Source organism: Stigmatopora nigra, chromosome 6 (assembly GCF_051989575.1).
Source record: "Stigmatopora nigra isolate UIUO_SnigA chromosome 6, RoL_Snig_1.1, whole genome shotgun sequence".
Taxonomy (NCBI): domain Eukaryota; kingdom Metazoa; phylum Chordata; class Actinopteri; order Syngnathiformes; family Syngnathidae; genus Stigmatopora; species Stigmatopora nigra.
Genome location: NC_135513.1, coordinates 3255574 through 3269823, shown reverse-complemented (window position 1 = coordinate 3269823; position 14250 = coordinate 3255574). Strand labels below are relative to the sequence as shown.

Below are 14250 nucleotides of genomic sequence, written 5' to 3'. Positions count from 1 at the left end.
ATATATATATATATATAATATATATATATATATATATATATATATGTATATGTATATGTATATGTATATATATATATATATATATATATATATATATATATATATATATATATATATATATATATATATATATATATATATATATATATATATATATATATATATATATATATATATATATATATATATATATATATATATATATATATATATATATATATATATATATATATATATATATATATATATATATATATATATATATATATATATATATATATATATATATATATATATATATATATATATATATATATATATATATATATATATATATATATATATATATATATATATATATATACTAGTTGGGATAGACTGGAGAACCCCCCCTTGCGAATGTTGTCAGGATAAGCGGTTCGGAAAATGAATGAAATAATGAACAACATAAAAAAGACACAAATATTTGTCGTATGACTTACCGAGTGACCCTTTGGGGCAGGGCCTCTCTACTGTTTCCCCTTTCAGAGTGGGGGGCCACTGTACCCCTCGAGCTACTCTTCCTTCACATCCACCCACTTGGCCAGGGCTGCCTGGGGCCAAAGGAACACGCAAGGGAGGGCGGGGCGTCAGGGGGACTATAGCAGTTATTGGCCTCTGGTCAAAAGGCCCTCGGTTGATGACACCCACTGGGTGGGAGGCTGATGGGCGTACAGGAGTCAGTGCAACAGTGGCTGTGTACGAGCGCACTGTTGTCATCAGGGAAGAAAGTGGACCTGCAATGAAATAAAAGTTTACTTGAAGTTTGTACACTCCTCAGAGTTACAACAATCCACATTTGATAAAAAGGGAAACTATGACTGAGGTCACTGTCAAATTATTAATTAAAAAAACTCCAAAGAACTAACAGTCATTCCGTCCGGAGAAGCCATGGCAAGGAGTCATCTCTCTTAATTTTTTATTATGCTCGCAAGTGGATTCCGGCCAGACTTTTTGTCTTTACAATTTCAGTGGATCTCGATGGATAACCGGGGCCGCTCATTTGTTCCATTTGCACCAATAATTTTAAAAAAATATTCCATTATGACAAATGACACGGCGGTCAAGAGAGACTTACTGTTGTTGTGGGAGGCTTCAAGTGGAAATAAAGCAGGCCGCAATGTTACAATGGAGCCTAACCCAGCGGACCTTCTAGACTGATCGCCCATCAGGCGCACAGAGGGTCAAATGCCCATAGGGACTAATAATGATTCCGCCCCCAGCGGGAATCGAGCCCGCACCTGCTCACACCGAAGTCAGGCGAGTGAGTTAGAGGTGAAGTTCCGTTCTTACGTTTTTTACATAAGTTGAAAATATATATATATATATATATATATATATATATATATATATATATATATATATATATATATATATATATATATATATATATATATATATATATATATATATATATATATATATATATATATATATATATATATATATATATATATATATATATATATATATATATATTCAACTTATGTGAAAAGCGTAAGAACGGAAATCACCTATAACTCTAGGACTCCTTGTGTTAAGTTATTCTATGCCTCAACTAGATGCTGCTGTGCTAAAGGGAACTTCATATAATGATTAACCAATAGTGATCCATATAAAAAGCACAATGCATTATAAGGTGCAATGCCAGTTTTTGAAAAAAATTAAAGTCTTTCAAGTGTGCCTTACAGTGCAGAAATGATGGTACTGTTATTTACAGAGCAGGTTCTGGATCAACAGACCTTTAGTTGGTGGTGGTGGTGTGAACTGAAGTGGGTAACGTAGAACATAATAGTTATTCCAGACATACAACTGGTTGTCTCGAGGGTTGTAGTCTATGGAGGAGATGTACTGGTAGGGATTGGGAAAGGGGATCTGGATGGGCAGCTCTTGTCCTCGGCTGGTGTCATATGCATAGACCACCATATCATTGCCCAGTCGGCCATCTGCCTGCCCCTCATCATCTTGGAAGACAGAGCGCACTGCATAGAGCACGCCACAGGCCATGAAGGCGTTGCTCGCCCCTCGTTTATCAAAACCGGTAGCCCATGTGCCCTCAAAGCGAAGAGTGTACGGATTCACCTATAAAAATGAGTAAGAGGAGGAAAGGTGATTTAAAGCTCTCGTGTTTCTGCAGCATGGCAAATTTTGTGGCTTAATTCAGATTACCTGGCTGACCACAATGCGTCCATTATTGGCTTCGGTCGAATAGATTACCCAGAGGCCGTTCTCATCCACTGCTAAATCGATGTCTGACTTCCCTCCCCAACGGTACGGTGACGTGTCGTGGTAGTTGGCATTGACCACTACTGCTTCACCGCTTTTAATGCGTGTCCGTAGGTCGTACTTGACCAGGTTCCGTGTGCGCTCCTTGTTATAAAACACGGCACCATCATACACAACAAAGCCTGTTCCATCTACTCGACTTGGCAGCCTGGAATGAAGGAGAAAGAACACGATTATTAATTATTTTACATAGCAATTATCATTTAACATAACAATTGCAATCAAAAACATTCATTCATTCATTTAATTAACTAATTATCCTCACTAGGGCTGCGGGGGATGCTCGATCCTATCCCAGCTGCCATCGGGCACCAAGCGAGGGATACCCTGAATTAGTGGCCAGCCAATCACAGGGCAATAGAAAAGCATAGTAATATGAATTGTGAACAATAGACTAATGGCTATCAACAGTAATACCTCTTTTATTGCAGTTAATAGCTTACAAGAATTGCTGCCATAGGTAAATCTTTACTACTATTTAACTCCCAAAGGAAGACCCTTTAGTGGCCCAAGTATTGCTCCCTAATTGTGACTTGCCTTTTTTTGCTCCATTTCATGTTTCTATTATACCGCAACTATCGATCCGTGAAGTGGAATTACTGTATGCCGCCATTTGTCAAATTATGATATATTTAAAAAAGTGTTGGGCAGGCTAGATGAAATAATAGATAAAATGAGGAAAAGCAGAACTTAAATTCATTCATCCTCCAAGGGTGTGGGGATTGCCAGAGCCTATCCCAGCTGACTTCGGCCGAAAAGCAGAATATACCCTGGTCGCCAGTCAGCCATAAAGCACAATGAGACAAACAAACATTTACATTTGCAATCACACCATCCGCGAAAGCGGAAATCAATCCCACGCTTACCCACACCAAAGTCAGGCGAGTGAACCACTACACCATCAAGTGGCTAAGAAATTAAATTAAATTAATCAACAATGTTTAATGTACTCCCTCAGTTAAGGACATGTAGTATTAATTTTAAGCTTAATTTCCCAATATAGTAGAGTCATCCCTCTACTTATGAATGAATGTCTGTAGGTAAAAAAAAAATTCAGGTTATGAAAGCAAATGAGTGCCTCGAGATAGGAAAAAGATGCAAGTTATGAAATCCCCTTTCCAAATTAAATGCATTTCCTGCATTCGTTATATTATTTTGACATTGTGGCGGATGCATTAATTCTTACTTCGCTACACTCTATTGGACCTTCATTGGCTGTCTCACAACAAACCTCCATGTTTCTTTGACCCGTTGTCTACTCAAACGTATGCTTGGAAGAAGCTAAGGTCGAGTGCCTTCGATGGACACACAGTCAACAACAACTCTTCATGTTTCAAAATTCTCTTATGGTTTTACCACCGCTCTTCGTCGTCTTGGAAGTTTTTCTTGGAGGAAGCTGTGGCCGCCGCGTGCCTTTGACTCACACTCGAGCCACAACCCAAACCGCAGTCTGCGGTGGGTGAAATTTTGTCACGGAGGCAGGCGATTGGGATTGTGGTCAATAAGGAGGAGGTTAACGAGTTGTTCGATGGGCACCAAAACAAACTCTCAATGCAGCAGAAGTTAATGCAACACTCGGAAATACATGACAAATTCAACGAGAAACATGGCTAAGGAGGAAGCAGCCACCATTCCAACATCACAAATCAGAAAAAAAATGGGGGAAAAATGAACTTTCCGACTTTGTGAAAAAAACTGAAAAAGTGTTCACAAGTCATCCGATCGGTCACTATGACGACGTTTGTCTGTTGCATTATAGCATGGGTGGGCAAACTATTCCACAAAGGGCCGCAGTGGGTGTGGGTTTTCTTTCCAACCCGCAGCGACGGCACCTTTTCACCAACCTGTTGTCTTTTTTGTTTTGTTGTTGCTGAAATCTGATTGGCTAAACTGTGCTGGATCGGTTGGAAGAAAAACCTGCACCCATAGCGGGCCTCGATGACCGGAATGCCCACCACTGCATTATAGAAACATTATTAAAAGCCGTCAAAGGAAATCGTCTTCCGATAGTTTTTTTTTTTTTTCAAAACGTCCGTCAACCAGCCTTGGAGAAGGGTAACTTAAATCTAAACAGGTGAGAACAAGTAGCGACTAATGAAATGGGTGACAAATTAAATTACAAATAATCCTAAAATGTGAATATTTGTTGGTGATTAATTTTGTTGAAGTTGTTGTTTGAATTCTTAATGTTGCGTTCATGAGATGTGTGTTCATGTGTTTCCTACCGGTAGCTGCCTCATGTTCCTGTGCATTTCAACACAGATAGATTTTGTATGCTTGTTATTCATTTTAAGACACAAATGAATAATTTTCTTAGAATTTTCTTTCATTATGGTGTGTTTCACACATCTTTCATGCGAAGTTGGGACACTTTTACCATTTCTAAAGAGTTTAGTTGCTAGCTGTGTGAGGACCGTGGAACGAATTAAAGAATTTACATTAAAAAGTACTGCTCTACTTACAAAATGTTCAAGTTACGAAAAAAGTTCTGGAACCAATTAATTTCATAAATATATGTACGACTGTGCTTACAAAAAAAATAAAACATTAGATTAAAAAAAGCCCATCGAGGCCAAAAAAGCAAATAGTCACTCAAAGCCAAAGTTGCAGATCTGACCTAAAATTGTTATGAATTCCCTGAACACACTCACTTATAAGTAGTAGTGACCCGGTTCTGCCTGTAGTCGTCCCATGAAGCATATTCATACAGCACTTCGGTCCTGTATGGCGTCCACGGCATGACGTATAGTCTGTCACCAGCCTGTAGGGGGTCCTTACACCATGCCCCTGACTGATGTTCTGCCTCCAACTGAGAAGAAGGTGTCTGGATGCTGAGCAGTGATCCGGGACAGACGAAAACTGGGAGATGGAAGTTGTCAGAAAGAAGGATGTGCGAGAGAGGACAGGGGATACGGATGGATGATGCAGCAAGATACAGAAACAAAGTGAGAGAGAGAGAAAGAAAGAGAGAGAAAGAGAGAGAATTGAAGGATTGTGAGTGAAAATAGATCAATGCATGAAAATTGGATTGAAGATGCAGAAAGACAAAGAAGAGGAGACACAAAGGCCTTTAGAAAACCTGCACTGATTTTAAAAGGCAAGCAAAAGACGAGACTTAAAAGTGAAATTGCGTGTGTATTTGCATACACTTTGTGTAGTGAATAATATAACTGGGGACACTGCAATGAAAGGTGTGTGATTATGTTATAGGTGTGTGGGCGTGTCGGTTAGTGCAATGTGAGGTAGAATCAAGGGCGCACAGGGCAGGGCGACATTTTGCCTTGAAGTGAATGAGAGGGGAGGTTAGTTTACATCGAGGACAAAGACTGGTCCACCCACATGTCAAAAAAATAAATATATGGACATGTATGTATACTGTACACGCTGGCATGCAAGAAGGCATGCATACGCACACACCCATGTAAAGTATTAGCAGGGCTTCCACAGTATACATCCAGACACATCACACACATTTTGGTCTTATTTTTTCCTATGGATATAAACAAGGGGCTGTGCCTATAGGGGAAGAAACGGGAAAATAAGCATAAGAGCTGGTAGGGAGATAGGGAGGAAAGAAGGAAGGAAGGAAGCAAGGAAGGAGGGAGGCAGAGAGAAGGAAAAAAGGAAGGAAAGAAAGTTGGGAGGAAAGAAGGAAGGAAGGAAGGACGAAAGGAAGGAAGGGAGGAGGGAATGGTTGAAGGAAGGGAGTAAGTGAGGAAGGAAGGGAGGAGGGAATGGTTGAAGGAAGGGAGTAAGTGAGGAAGGGAGGAAAGGAGGAAGGGAGGGAGGAAGGAATGGTTGGAGGAATGGAGGAAGTGAGGAAGAGAGGAAGGAAGGAAGGAAGGAAGGAAGGAAGGAAGGAAGGAAGGAAGGAAGGAAGGAAGGAAGGAAGGAAGGAAGGAAGGAAGGGAGGAAGGGAGGGAGGGAGGGAGGGAGGGAGGGGGGAGGGAGGGAGGGAGGGAGGGAGGGAGGGAGGGGAAGGGAGGGAGGGAGGGAGGGAGGGAGGGAGGCAGGGAGGGAGGGAGAGAGAGAGAGAGAGAGAGAGAGAGAGAGAGAGAGAGAGAGAGAGAGAGAGAGAGAGAGAGAGAGAGAGAGAGAGAGAGAGAGAGAGAGAGATCGAGAGAGAGAGAGAGAGAGAGAGAGAGAGAGAGAGAGAGAGAGAGAGAGAGAGAGAAAGAAGAAGAAAGAAAGAAAGAAAGAAAGAAAGAAAGAAAGAAAGAAAGAAAGAAAGAAAGAAAGAAAGAAAGAAAGAAAGAAAGAAAGTAAGAAAGAAAGAAAGAAAGAAAGCAAGAAAGAAAGAAAGAAAGAAAGAAAGAAAGAAAGAAAGAAAGAAAGAAAGAAAGAAAGAAAGAAAGAAAGAAAGAAAGAAAGAAAGAAAGAAAAGAAAGAAGAGAAAGAAAGGGGTTGTATAGTGAGGTTCATGTCTGCAATGAGATCAACTACAACAGACAAAGCAAAAAGTATAGCAGAAGAGAGAAAAACTAGGAATTATGTGGAGAACCTGCATCATTGGGTAAAAAGCAGATTTCCATACACTGAGGGATGGGAAAATTTGGGTAAAAATATAAGATCGGAGAAAATCAAATAAATAAAATAATAAGGAGGGCAACATCAAGCATGAATATAAACAACGTCCTAGGGTAGAGGAAGAGAGAGAAGAAAAGAAGGAAAAGAGTAACAGGGACGTGGGTTGGTAAGGAGATCAAGATGCTACAAAGTATTGTTATTACCTTTTTGGTCCACTTCTACTCAAGCATAGGGAAAAAAAGAGGGAGAGAAAGAAAGAGAAATCAGAGGGGGAAAGAAAAGAGGAAATGAAAGAAGCAAGAATGCAAGCAAGAAAAAGGCAGAAGAAAAAAAGAAAGGAAAGAATTGCACAGATTATGAGTTCCATTCTCACGTAGTATTACAGTACCCAAACCCTCAGTCCCGCCTCCCTTTATTGCCACTTTCCATCTCTCTTGATAGCACTCCCAAAAAAAAAAACAAAGACCCCCCGGAACCCCCACCCCCTCCCCCCTTTGATCAATCCCTTAGTGGAATTCCTGTGGAGAAAAGAGAGCAACTCCTGGGCTTGCTGGGAATCTGCAAAAAAAAAAAACATATGCGCGCATAGATGCACTTGAGCCTGTCTACCTTGCACCAAGCACACACACACACACACACATACACACACACACACACACACACATACACACACACACATACACACACACACACTCACACACACACACACACACACAGGAGACATACAGTTTGCAAATACAGTTTTCTAGTTTGTTCCTTCAACTTTTGGTTTGTATTTTAAGCATGCACGCACACTCACTGAGGAGAGAAAGACAGGATTACAAGAGGTTATTTATATATACTGACTGTATCTGCAAAGCATGTCTTAACAAAAATAATTTCACAACAACAAAGTCTATTTACATATACACCTCTAATCAGTTAATTTGCGATCAATTATGATTGACCAATAATAATAATAACAATAATAATAATAATCTTTGCATATTTCAATGTGTTCATCAAAAATATATAAAGAATGAGTATTAAAATAATAGTTACTATCCTGATCACCCTGGTTTTGCAAAATCTCTACAATATTTTGAGGAATAATGTCATGGAAATTTACCAAGTTTATATAATAAATATCTTTCAAATTGAGTTTCAAGAATCTCATGTTAAGGAAATATTGCAACAAATATGTATGTATGTATATATATATATATATATATATATATATATATATATATATATATATATATATATATATATATATATATATATATATATATATATATATATATATATATATATATATATATATATATATATATATATATATATATATATATATATATATATATATATATATATATATATATATATATATATATATATATATATATATAGATAGATAGATAGATAGATAGATAGATAGATAGATAGATAGATAGATAGATAGATAGATAGATATATATATATATATATATATATATATATATATATATATATATATATATATATATATATATATATATATATATATATATATATATATATATATATATATATATATATATATATATATATATATATATTAATATGTGACGGTGAACTAACGTAATATTTAACAATGAATTTAAAAAAAAACGACACATAAAGAAGACCTTAGATATTAAACCCCGGGTAGAGTAACAAGGGAAGAGCAAAGGCAAACTTACGAGGGGGAAACACAGTTGGCACAAGGAGCATAGGAAACTGGGAGTATGTGACAGTGAAGACAAAACCAGAACATAGCAGCATATAGCAGGACATAGAATAAAAGCATTGGCGATCGGACAAGGGGCTGACAATGACTCCGGGTTTAAAGAGACAAAGAGGGGTACAGGAGACAATCTGAAACATCTGAGACGCAGTAAGCAGGAGAGATGCCAATAGTGGTAAAAAGCATTTGAACTCAATGGGTAATCATGTAGACAAATTGAGAGGGGGGAAAAGCCAATGCTACAAAATCCAAACTAAAGCCCCAAAACCCAACATCTAACAACTAGGAGTGTAAGACAATTACATCAATCTGATGCTATATTATTTGAAGACCTGTTAACCAAATAAAATTGTGGTAGACTTTGATACATTGGGAGATATCATATTATCACGAGAATTGTATTGTCATGAAATTGAGGATTAAGAAGGACGAAAACACATTGATCAAGATCACCGCGTCAATCGGTCAAAAATCAAAGTCAATCAATAGTGTAATCTGTCAGGTATTCCATTTAATTAAAAAGAATGTTTTTTTAGTTACTTTTGATCAAATGTAACTGATTGTTTTGAATGTGTCCATAATATTTTTTTAAATCCATCAAATGCTATTTAAATCCAATCATGGTAGGAATTATATCATATTGTATTGCAATAAGTCAGGCGCATATAACTGTATTGAAATACTCCTTAGCAGCCGACAATAAAGCAAAGGCCCCAAAGAAAATGAATGTGTGTGTATGCAAGAACGGTTGGTGTGTTTTGCAATGCTCTAAGGCAGGAATCGTTTTACTCAATATTCCAGTTGGGTGGGCAATCTGTGGGTGTGATAGTGGATGTCAGGCCATTACTTAACTGTTCGATGGAATAATCGATGGTATAATCGATTACAGAAAGATTCATCACAGCCTCAATACAGAGCATAATGCAAATTGTATACTCACTATAAGGGACACATTCGTACTGAATCTCCAGGTATTTGTATGTTCCGGGACAAGGGTCTGGGAAAACATCCACTCCTGCCACCACCACACATTGTGTCCTGTTGTTACACCTGCATAACAGAATAATGGGTGGGGTTGAAAGAGAAAGGAGAGTGATTAATTCAAAGAAAAAGGAAAGCAAAGGGCTGTCCGTTTGTCTTCTTCCCCTGAATATTGATTTGTTCTTCGAGGAAACACTGCTGAGTATAGTGCTAATAGTGCAGCCTGATTTAGCCTTAGTGATTATTGCACTTGTACATTCACAAACACACGACAAAGGAATTTGTTGGGTGTAATGTTTCGTTAAGCAGATTTTTTTTGTGAGAGCCGCAACCTTAACATAGTTTAATTTTATAACTTTCTCGTGTATAAGTTGCCCGATTCACAATTTTTGACTCCATATTCATGGTTTTAATAGGAAGTACAAATGTGTTACTTTGATGGGAGAATTTTAAGATAAATCATTGCACGTGGAGATACTGTATGAATCAAAAGCACATTATCAGGGTCAATATCCTAAGAAAGTTAGTTATTCATCCAGTGATGGTTATTTTCTTACTGTAAAACAGAACAGAACTAACAAATAGTAAATGTTAATTTGCCTATATCTACTGGTGAAAAAGAGTATAGCAACACGGTAAGTCTTGTGCGCATGCATATAAGCCGCACCCTTGATTCAGTCATCATTTTTTTTGTAACAAATAAGGCTTATATGTGAAAAGAATAGTACATTTTTCATGAAAGACACAAACTAGTGGACCAAGCACATGCACCCACCTTTGAGACATTATCTTCAGTGCATCGGGAAGGTAACATTGGGTATTTTCCATCTGGAAGGGCTCAGCATCACAAATCTTGTCATCGGTGCGTCCGTAGTTGGCAGTCTCCACCATCACCACGTCACTTCCTGGACAGCGAAGCTCAATGGGGTAACCCTCACATGCCAGTTCCCTTCGTAACAGTCCAAATGGCATGGCGGCCCGGGACATGGCTGACCGTGTGAGGATCATGGGGATGGAGGAAGGAAAATACAAGACAGAAGAAGAAAATAGATCAAAAACAAATTTGCATGAACAAAAACGGACTTTGTCAGCCTTAGTGACAGTTTAGATTTGTGTCTATTTTATACACTAAAAGAATGCAATCATTACATCATAATCCTCAACCACAACCCAAGGTTTCGCTGATCACACATTGATAATTACCTCAATGTTAAAACAAAACATGACTTTGTTTAACAAGCATCGCAGGGGGTACTGAAGGCTATCCCAGCCAACCCAGCCAATTAAGGGGCACTACGAGACAAACATCCATTCACGCACACATTCATGCCTAGGGGGAATTCAGGGTATAGATAGAGGTCAGCAACCCTAGCATGCAACTCTTTACCATTGCACTAGTGGTTCACTGGAGCTTTTTCAAAAATGTTTGAAAATCAGGGAGATAAATATATTTTTTGCTTTAATATGGTTTCTGCAAAATAAAAATCTTATCTCATCTCATTTTCTGAACCACTTTTATCCTCATTAGGGTCATGGGGGGTGCTGAAGCCTAACTCAGCTGACTCCAGGCCAGAGGCAGGGGACACCCTAAACCGGTGCCCAGCCAATTGCACATGGAGACGGACAACTATTAACACTCACACCCATACCTAGGGGAAATTTAGAGTGTCCAATCAGCCTATCATGCATGTTTTTGGAATGTGGGAGGAAACCAGAGTACCCAGAGGAAACCCACATAGGTCCGGGTAGAACATGCAAACTCCACACTCAGCCGTCAGGCCGCCCAAGGACAAAAATGACACAAACATTACAATTTTTTTTAGAATAAATATTATTATTAAATGTTCTGTCAACAAAGATTTTCAGGATTTGCAGGAGCACAAAAATACATTTAAGAAGTGGATAGCATCTCCAAAATCCACTATGGCTTTAGGTTTTGTTGTAACCAGGGAGGTAATAAAAAGTGGAAAACCTTTTACAGGTGATGCAGTGGCACATTATACATGTTCGATTGTGTTGTTTATTCATTTTTCATCTTTCATACCATGCATCCTCGAAAGGGTTGCAGGGATTGCCGGAGTCTAACCTACTATGAAGACCCGAATAATAGTAGGCACTGGAATAATATTAGGGAGTGGAAAATTCCAAATGAATTAATAATAGTAGGCACCGGAATAATAGTAGGCAGTTCCAAAAATAATAAATTTTAGTGGGCACGAGATAATTAGTGACGGATAATCGTGTTGCAAAGGTGTATTAAAGTTGCAAATAATTGCTGCAATGAATTGCGTATAACATAACTCGTATATATTAGGCCTACCAATACATTGTAATTATGTATATTGCAACTTTACCAGTGGCAATTGCACGTTCTTACTAGTACTAGTACGTTAGTAAAAACAGCACGTGTGCTTTACACGTAGAAAGTTAATGACATAGAACAATGTTGCTGCTGCACGGACTTAATTGAGGCAAAAATTAATAATCGTAGGCACCCGAATAAGGATCGTAGGCATGCGAAAATTTGACTTGAAAACATAATCGTAGGCATATGATTATTCGGGTCTTCATAGAAGCTGACTTCGAGTGAAAGGCAGACCAGACCCATGACTGGTTGCCTTTCAGTCATAGAGCACACAGAGACACTAATGACCAATCATACCACCACCAGCAGTAATCAAGCCCACGCCTGCCCTGATCAAAGTCAGGTGAGTGAACCTCTACACCACAAGGCAGCTCTTATTTTGTTGTTGTTTTCGGAGTCCTCAAAATAAAAATTACATAAAAAATCAACTTTCGTTATTGTATTTCTTAAATGTCATCAAAGCAATTAAACATAATTCTTTAATTTTTCAAATGAAGTTAAACTTGAGGCGGCATCGAATAACAGAGATGCTTTTTTGTCTACCGAATACACTGAATGGAAACTGATTAATTTGTAGCCAACTTCGTGATTTGGCTAATAGGGTTGGGGTTAGAATAGATACATGCATGTGTTCATTATAAGGCTTATATAAGGCTTTTATTTTTTGTGGATAGAGATACATTTGTTTTTTTGTGTTTTTGATCGAATATGGCTCATTTTGGCGACCCCTGGTATTGCTCGACTGATTAATATTTGGACATTTGATGCAATTCACATGGGCTCACAACCTGGGGGGGAGCCAAAGAGGTCAGGTGCGCATACAGTCGTGCGACAGCCAATGGAGGGGTACAGACCGGCTTCAGAAACTGGCTTTTGGAATGTGGAATGTCACCTCTCTTTTGGAAAGAGCCTGATAGTGTCTGAGGTTGAAAAGTTCCAGCTCACTGAATTCGAGCTCACCTCAATGCTCTGGTACTATTCCAATTGAGGGGGGGTTGGACACATCTACTCTGGAGTCGTCCGAGGTGAGAGGCGAGACGTGAGTGTGGGTCTACTCATTGGCCACCAGGTCATACTTTGGGGTACATCCCGGTAGAAGAGAGGGTGGGGGGTGGGAATGGACTGTTGTTTGTGCTCATTCACCCCACAGCAGCTCAGAGTAGCCATAGAATCCCTGATACGTGGGGTCCGGGCCCTGTATGACTGGTGTCAGAGTCTGGGCTGCGTAGCCAGCAGTAAGTCGTGAAGAGAAATATTTCTTATAATTTCTGATCCTGGCTATTGTGGTGAGCAAGGGGAGTTCACACCTTTTTGTTCTCAACTTATCTTCTTGGAACAGGATATGTGTTGAGTTACACGCATTTGTTCATTTGCATATAGTCTTAAAAGTGGGTGTGCCTTGAGAGTATGGCCCTCTCTGATACCCAGAAGCCACTGAAAGGTGGAAGGAGAGGGGCCCCAGACTGGTCTGTATTGTCTAAATGTTCTGTCCATGTGTGTTTTAAATTGTGTTATTGTTTTATGTTCTGTTTTGACTTTTTGATATTGTCTTAGAAGTTTGTACCTTCTTCTGTCCACGTAAGAGAATGAAATAATTTGCAAATAGATCAAAACCAGCCAGGCTATTTATAGCAGCACACAAATAATAGCTATTTTCTACACTCACCATGTTAATAACACGTTATTACATCAGAGTATGTTAGAATCTTGTCCGCATAGGCGGCAGTAAGTCGGACCCGTTTCCAGTGGGGGTTGGACTCCGCCAAGGCTGCCCTATGTCACAGATTCTGTTTGTAACTTTTGTGGACAGAATATCTAGGTGCATCTGGGGTGGTGAAGGTGTCCAGTTTAGTGGCCTTAGTATTACATCCCTCCTTTTTTGCAGATGATGTGGTTCTGTTGGCTTCATCAGGTCGTGATCTCCAACTCTCGCTGGAACAATTCTCAACAAAGTGTGAAGCGGTCGAGATGAGAATCAGAAACTCCAAATCTCAGACCATGGTCCTCAGTTGGAAAAAGGTGGCACGCTCTCTCTGGGTCAGGGATCAGGTCCTACCACAGTTGGAGGAGTTTAAGTACCTTGGGGTCTTGTTCACGAGTGAGGGAAGAATGGAGCGGGAGATCGACAGGCGGATCGGTGCGGTGCACCGGTCCGTCGCGGTAAAGAAGGAGCTGAGCCAAAAGGCAAAGCTCAATTTACGTTCCTACCCTCATCTATGGTCACAAGCCATGGGTCGTGACCGAAATAATTGGATTCCGGATACAAGCAGCTGAATTTAGTTTCCTCTGCAGGATGTCTGAACTCTCC

The 14250-nt window shown here is 39.2% G+C and overlaps 1 protein-coding gene across 5 annotated transcripts in view; it reads right to left on the bottom strand.

Moving 5' to 3' along the window:
* Positions 1-14250, bottom strand: part of adgrl1b (adhesion G protein-coupled receptor L1b) — a 60004-nt gene that overhangs the window by 18212 nt on the left and 27542 nt on the right. For 2 of the 5 annotated variants that reach the window (XM_077719899.1, XM_077719901.1), the window contains exons 3-9: positions 10353-10566; positions 9537-9646; positions 7056-7070; positions 4977-5184; positions 2209-2473; positions 1782-2121; positions 483-776 (exon numbers count right to left, since the gene is read on the bottom strand). In XM_077719899.1, coding sequence (XP_077576025.1) covers positions 483-776; positions 1782-2121; positions 2209-2473; positions 4977-5184; positions 7056-7070; positions 9537-9646; positions 10353-10566 — 1446 coding nt within the window. Of the gene's footprint in view, positions 1-482; positions 777-1781; positions 2122-2208; positions 2474-4976; positions 5185-5742; positions 5957-7055; positions 7071-9536; positions 9647-10352; positions 10567-14250 lie in introns of those variants that run through there. The other 3 variants (XM_077719900.1, XM_077719902.1, XM_077719903.1) reach the window with 2 other exon arrangements.